Source organism: Gracilinanus agilis, chromosome 1, assembly GCF_016433145.1.
Source record: "Gracilinanus agilis isolate LMUSP501 chromosome 1, AgileGrace, whole genome shotgun sequence".
Classification (NCBI taxonomy): domain Eukaryota; kingdom Metazoa; phylum Chordata; class Mammalia; order Didelphimorphia; family Didelphidae; genus Gracilinanus; species Gracilinanus agilis.
Genome location: NC_058130.1, coordinates 751,909,416 through 751,916,973, shown reverse-complemented (window position 1 = coordinate 751,916,973; position 7,558 = coordinate 751,909,416). Strand labels below are relative to the sequence as shown.

The window sequence follows — 7,558 nt, the reverse complement described above, 5'->3', positions numbered from 1 at the left end:
TGACAGCCCCCTCTCCCCCCCCCCCCACCCCCGCTGCTAGGTATCCTATTTCCTAAAGTGAAAACCAATTCCCTTTGTTAATAGAAATGTATGACCCCTCAGAAGCAATACTAGGAGAGAACCCAGACCCAAGGCAGCAAATGTGGACTCAAATGCAAAGCATTTGGAAAACCAGTGCCAGGAGGCCCCAAATTCCCAGCTCTACCACTCACAGGCCCAAGTGAAAAGTCTAACTTAAGGGGGCTCAAAGGATGGAGAGCCAGGCCTGGAGACTGGAACTAATACACAGTGTTGCTTCTAAGCTGTGTAAAGATTTAGAGACAACTTTTGTATTTTCCCTTATCCCTCTATCCTTACAGATGGAAGGTAAGGGCTGAAAAAATAGACTAATTTAACCCTACCAACCCTACCACCACCACCACCACCACCACCACCACCACCACCACCACCACCACCTCTAGCTTTGATTGTGTCTCTGAGCAGATGAAAGCAATATGCTTTGGACCCTGGGCTTCCAGTGACTTTCCTCTAGAAACAGTTTCTTTTGGCCCTTGAACCCTGTCTGCAAAACTCTCTTTTGGGGTTACGAACATCTGTTTTCTGGCGGGCAGCCACATGTCTGCCAGCTCAGAAAAGAGTGATTTGGACAATACTTTAGTCAAGCAAGCCTCATTACTGACAGCACATTTTTTGATATTATAGGATAATCAACAGTAGATAGGTCTGGAAGAGGCCACAAAAGGCATGTAGGTCTTTTTAAACCCTTGCCTTTCATCTTAGAATCATTGGTTCCAAGGCAGAAGAGCACTAGGGGTTAAATAGGGGGTAAGTGACTTGTCTGAGGCCACACTGGAGCCCAGGACCTCCTGTCTCTAGGCTTGGCTCTCAATCCACAGAGCCACCTAGCTGTCCCCATAAACCCCTTCACTTTACAGAGAAAGGAACTAAGGCTCCAATAAATATTTGCTCAAGGTCGCAACAAGGCACTAATCTGGGCAGAGCTAGTGGGATTTGAACCCAGGTCCTCTGACTCTAAATCCAGCACTCTGATCTAACTGTCCAAACACACTCATGTTTCATTTTTATCCCTGATTAGTGCCAGTAAGCAAGAAGGGCGCGTTGTGTCCAAATGGACACGGAAGAATTGTTGTCCTAAATGGGAGCCCTCTCTCCACCCCCCCAACGGCCCTTTCTTTTTTTAAAGGACTGAGCAGCTTCCGTGGCAGAGAACAAAAGCATCTTACAGGAGTGGCCCTGGCTGAGTGAGCAGACGTGCAGTGTTAGTGACACTCAGTGAACCATGTGGGCATTGGTGGCTACTGACCCGTGGCTTAAAGGCCCTTCTTGACTGGAACATGGACAGGGTGATTTAAAATGGAAACAGAAGAGACAAAGAGAATTATTTGTGACAAAGCAAAGGATTCTGAGGCACACGGGGAAAGGAAAGCACATCACAGCCTTCGGGATGCAGGGTCTTCATGGCAGGGGCAGCCCAGGCCAAAGAAAACAGCAGAATGCAACCCCCTCAGCTCCAGCAGGCATTCCCAAGACAAAACAGAGAAATGAAATGTGCCTACAAGGGAAACAAGTCCTCGGACAGGCTGCAGGGTGGGGTCATCTAGGATCAGGCCAGCTGCTACCATAGGCATTACGGCTGTAAAGATCCTGGTCAGGGAGGTACAGAGACACAGAGAAGGTAAAAAGAGGGGCGCATGAGAAAGCAACCCACAAGGCTGGCCTGAGTGTCCTGAGTGATGGTTCCAGAGAGAAGACAGGTCAGTGGTTGATTACGAAGGGGCAGAAGGAGCCGAGTGCTGGCAGGGTGGGGAAGAGGAAGGAAGAAAGAAGGAAGGGGAGGGTTCTCCCTTTGGGAACTGGCTCACACGTCAAGGCCAGGGAGGTGTCTGTCCCATGAGGGCTGCTCCAAGCTGGTGAATCTCTGTGTAAATGCCTCGGGCTCCCAAGATAGCCTGGTCACTTCAACATCATAGCCCTAGAACTGGGAGGGACCTCAAAGGTCTGCTAAGTCCAGCCTGCTCATTTTACAGATGGGGAGACAGACTAGGATTTATTCAAGATCACACAAGTAGTGTGTGCCGGAGGCAGGATCTGAACTCAGGTGGTCTGGCTCCAGAGCAAGGATGCTTTCCACTGTTCCATATGCAACTTGCTAAATAAAAACCTCAACTTTCAAAAAGGGTGAAAAATGATTCACTCTCAAACATACCCACATTTAGGTTCCATGAAACTGTCGGAAACATCTATGGAATGTTATGAATATTTGTCGAGTCAAACAAAATTAGGCACAGTTGTTTAGAGCCATAGGATTCTAGGGTAGCGAGGTGGTCAATGGATAGAAAGCCAGGCTTGGATCCAGGAAGACTTAGGTTCAAATCTGGCCTCAGACACTTCCTAGCTGGGTGACCCTCAGCAAGTCACTTTAACCAGCAATCTATCCGCTTGCTGCTATTCTGTCTTAGAATTAATACTAAGATAGAAGATAAGTGTTTAAAAAAATTCATAGAATTCTGAGCTGGAAGGGACTTCCGTAGAGGTCATCTGAGTCCAACCTCCCCATTTTTATATATAAGACTCAGGAAGGGAAAGTGATTTGGCTTAGGGAGATAGGTAATAAGTAATAGAGGCAGGATTGAATTAGGGGCTCTGACTCCTAGGGGAGATGCTATAGTGCGTGAGGAGTTCACTTCTCCACTTGGTAGCCCCCCTCACAAAAAAAGTCTCTTTAGACTTTGTGCTCAGTATTGAATCTTTGTTATCCAATTGGTGATTAGCACTGTTTTTAAAATTATGATTATCATTAGCATTATTTTGGGGTTATCAAGACCTTTAGCTTATCCCTCATTTTGGCTTTTCTTTTTCTTTCTTTCTTTCTTTTTTTTTAAACCCTCACCTTCCATCTTGGAGTCAATACTGTGTATTGGCTCCAAGGCAGAACAGCGGTAAGGGCTAGGCAATGAGAGTCAAGTGACTTGACCAGGGTCACATGGCGAGGAAGTGTCTGAGGCCAGATTTGAACTCAGGACCTCCCATCTCTAGGCCTGGCTCTCCATCCACTGAGCCACCCCGCTGCCCCCCAACAAGGCCTTTTAATTTGCTGCACAGCTAAGCCCTCCTATGTGTATTGCCTCTCCCCATTCGAATGCAAGCTTCCTAGAGCAGGGACTGCCTCATTTTTTTCTATGCGGATCCCCAGGGCTAGCACAGTGCTTTTCACACAGGAAACCCTCAATAATATGTTTTTTTCCATTCATTAATCTTTGGTTGAATTTCTTGCAGATATGCTGACACAAACCACAAGAGGGAGCATGAATGACCCCCTGGCTTTAAGAAGTCCCACCAAAGGGAAAGGCTATCTATCCTTTTTAGCCCCTCTGCTCTCCCTTTCCAAAGGGGCCTGTATTCTGTTCCATTCCAAAGAAATGATCATTTATCTTTGCCTCTTCTGAACACAGCTTACATTATTATCAGGCCATGAATTCCCAAATAAAAGAAGCCCTGGATGGATCTTCAGGGACTGTGGCACGTCGAAAAAAGGAGAAGAAAGATCATTTTTAGTTGGGGAGGGAGGGAGGAGCAGGAGGTTTTCTAAAGCCTGGACCTGCCCGAAAGGCACAGGGCTGGCTACCCAAGAAAATCTGAATCATCAATCTCTCCACTTCTTCCTACAAACCTTCTGTCTCTTGAGCCTTCCTAATCCCTTACTCATGCAAAACCCAGTTGTATGTAGAAGGGAGAAAAGAGAAGGAGAGAGAGCAGTCTGTTTAATGTATACCAAGGATTAAGTTGGGGTCAACCAATCTTTTCATTGTTGACTTTCTCTGGGCAGCCCCAAATCTCTCCTTCTGGGAGCTGTGCCATCTAGCTTAGCCATGCTAACCTATTCTTAAAAAATTTTAAACCCTTACTTAGAATCAATACTTACTACGTATTGGTTCTAAGGCAGCAGAGCAGTAAGAGCTAGGCAACTGGGATTAAATGACTCACCCGGGGTCACACAGTCAGGAAGTGTCTGAGGCCAAATTTGAACCCAGGACTTCCTGCCTCTGGGTCTGGCTCTCAGTCCACTGAGTCACCCAGCTTTTATTATTACTAGTTTTTTCCCCCCCTCTGGGTACCATCATGTGTAGTTGGCTTTTCTAAGAGCAGCTGAGAGGGAGATGCCCCCAGCTCTCAGTGAGGTGGGCAGATGGAGGGACAGCCACCACTGCTCTAGAGTCAGCAGCTAGTAATCAAGGAAGGAGAGGGCAGGAAAAGAGTTAAGAATGGGGAAGAAGAAGAACAAGGCTGGGGTTGTTTGGCTGGAAATGTCTGTTTAACTGCACAGAGTGTCAAGGGGACCCAGCAGGCCAGTCCTCCAATGGCCTGACTTAAATAAACAGGATTAAAAATGGATGAGAGGCCTCTTTACTCGTGTGTGACTGACTAATGTTCCCCATGAGCCACCGAGCTCAGCAGGGCCTGAAGAAACCAGACACAACCAGAGGGAAGCAGGAAGACGGGGCTGAGGGCACACTGGCTTGCAATTAATCTGAAGTCCTCTCCATTTGTCCTGAAGTTTCCTTCCATGAGACTACACTGCTTTGTCCCCCTCCTCCTGTCTTGGGGGGTAGGGCCCCCCACTTGTGTGGTTGCACAAATGCAGCTGCCACTCAGCAGCAGAGGTAAACACAAAGGAGAGTAGTGTCTTGCCCTGGGCCCCATCAAAAGCCCTTCTGTGGCAGCTCTTTCTCACAGTTATCTCATGGAAAACTGGTGCTGCTAACAAGGACAGTGCCAACTGTAATCCTCTGGGAAAGGAGATGGAGCATTTTTCTGCCTGATTTTTCTCCCTTCTCCCTATCCCCTATTCCATCCTGGGGATTAGGGAAGTTTTTAGGCTTTCCAGGGGTCCAAACAAAGCCACCGTAAGGGCCTGATGTGGAAGGAGCTGGATTAGGGATGGAGTCCTAGGGCAGAGAGTTTTGAATGCACTCAGAAAGAAAAGGACTGACTGTATCATGATTGTGGCATTGCTGGAGAACCTAGAATCGGGAAAGAACTCATAAGGAGAGACAACATAGACTATCACCTCTTGGGGCAGGGACTGGGTCCTTTACCCCCCATATCCCCTATTCCACAGGCACTGAAGAAATGTCGGTGGAGTGAATGAATCTGATTGAGTGTATGGCTCTCAGTCCTCCTTGAGGAGAGGGGCGATTTCATTTTAGTCTTTTCATCCAGAGGTGCTTTATAGAAATGCTTTTTGACTGCTGAATGAATGCACAGAGAAGGTCTGAAACCAGTCAACAGGTTTCATTTCTGAAGAAGGCGTTCTTATTTTCAGGATAAATGAAAAATCCTTGAGCTTCCTGTTGTTCCAGACAAGCCCTCTCCTAACCCAAGCTCAAGCTTCCCCACGCTTAGCCAACAGGCACTAAGCACTGCCCATGCAAGTCTGCAGAATGAGTCTCTAATCCCCACCTCCCTTCCCCCACTCCTCTTTACTGACTCAGTATCTACGTGTATAGGCAAGAAGGGAAACCAGGACCAGATGGACACATTCATCAGAGCAAGGCCAACCATCACCCCCTGCCTCCTGCCCAGTTAGGTTTCAGCATCCTAGGGTTAGGGAGAAGGCTGAATCGTAGCCTTAGATGGAAGTAAGAGGGAAGATGCTGATTAGTTGTTAGGACCCCAAGAACATGATAAGCAGTCCATTATGTTGCAAACTTTCACTTACAGTCTCTTGATTCCAGACTCTGGCTGGGGGGTTGTTCTGGAGTGGACGATGGGTGTGGGATGGGGTGTTCGGTTCTCTTCTTCAATTTCCTCACTGAAAAAAAGTTCATAAAAGTTCATTTGGCAAATGACTTGAGCCAGGATCCCACCAAGTCTAGACCATCTCACAGGTCATGTATCTGGTAGCAGTTGATGCGGGGGTAAAAAACTCCCACAGGTCTAGGAAAATCTCAGAGGCAGGACAGCGTCAGTGACACAAGTGAGAAAAGCCAGAGACCCAGTAGGTTTGCAGTGGCTGATCTGAAGTGCCATCTGCTGATATTAATCCTTATATCATTTTTCTCAAGATTACATCAATGTTGGCATGAATTCCATTCCCACCATACATCTTATCTTTGGAGACAATGTGTTAGGTGTGTTTGACGTATCTCTTGGGCCCCAGTGGTGAGAAAGTACAGGCTTTTTCATGGGAGACAATTTCTCCAAAAGTTAACATAACTTTTATGTTAAAGTACTGTACCGAATCGGGTCTGGGAGGGAGGAAACTTGGAGACTGTTCTGGTTTTTTTTTTTTTGTTTTTTTGTTTTTTTTTTAAACCCTTACCTTCCGTCTTGGAGTCAATATTGTGTATTGGCTCCAAGGCAGAAGAGTGGTAAGGGTAGGCAATGGGGGTCAAGTGACTTGCCCAGGGTCACACAGCTGGGAAGTGTCTGAGGCCAGATTTGAACCTAGGACCTCCCGTCTCTAGGCCTGACTCTCAATCCACTGAGCTACCCAGCTGCCCCTCTGGTTTGTTTTTGCAGGCATCTGTGTATGAGAATCTAAGAGTTTTAAAATCTTTAACATTAACTCACTCTATGCTGGTTTGTTGTGAAGTGACTTCTAGGGGGATTTCTGTATTATAACATATAAGGGTGGGATTTATTTAGGGGTTTACTTAGGGGTTTGTGAGAGGTCTGTGGATGGCCTTGCCATTAGCCTGTATTGTTTTTCTGTGTTTCCCTGGGGCTGAGTAAGGATACTGATTTCAATAATTTCAGTAAAAGGGATTGTCAGTGAGAAAAGAGTCACGTAGGGGAAACTGAATAGAATAACCATCCTTATGGCACCTGCCGTGCGGGTTTCAGAACTAGTGACAAGCTGTGCTATACATCACGAGCTCGATGGCTTCCCGCAAGTTGAGGGTTGGGGAGATGGAAGAGGGAGGGTTATTTTACCCAGGGTGTCAGGGCAGAGATAATCACTGTCCTAAGCCTCTGGACAGTTAGTCTGTCTATTCAGGAGGCTGGCTGAGCTACTAAAGGAAGCGGTGGGCAATTTAGGGGAGGAGAGAACATCCATAAAATCTTTCATTTCAGTCCTTTTCCCTAGTCGGTAAATTAAAGGATCAATATTTCTCTTTTTGATTCATTTTTTAAAAAAATGAACCAGGATCTGAATGTTAAATACTCTGCTAGGTATTTTATTCAGTTCCACAAACACTTATTAATAATCTCTTGGCTTTCTAGAGATAAGGAGACATATGATATGGGGCTTGTTCTCAAGGAACAAGGAATGAGAACTATAGGAGGGCAAGAATGCAAATAGGAAAAACTTCAAGGAGAGGGTGACATGTGTGTTCAGAATTGGAGGGACAGAAAAATTTCAACACAGAGAGATGGAAGGTATATCCATTCCAAGCATAGGGGATGGGGGAGAGGATAAGACAAGAAGGGATGGAAAGAATCAAGGTGGGCTGGAAGATAGCATACAGGAAAGGGAATAAGTGAAATGATGCTGGAGAGGTAGAGTAGAACCATTTTGGGAAAGGTTCCGAAT

The 7,558-nt window shown here is 46.4% G+C and overlaps 1 protein-coding gene across 1 annotated transcript in view; it reads right to left on the bottom strand.

Annotated features, from left to right (window-relative positions):
* RILPL1 (Rab interacting lysosomal protein like 1) overlaps positions 1–7,558 on the bottom strand; it is a 33,720-nt gene that overhangs the window by 2,905 nt on the left and 23,257 nt on the right. Inside the window, exons 5-6 of the mRNA XM_044673146.1 lie at positions 5,741–5,833; positions 1,325–1,348 (exon numbers count right to left, since the gene is read on the bottom strand). Coding sequence (XP_044529081.1) covers positions 1,325–1,348; positions 5,741–5,833 — 117 coding nt within the window. The remainder of the gene's footprint in view (positions 1–1,324; positions 1,349–5,740; positions 5,834–7,558) is intronic.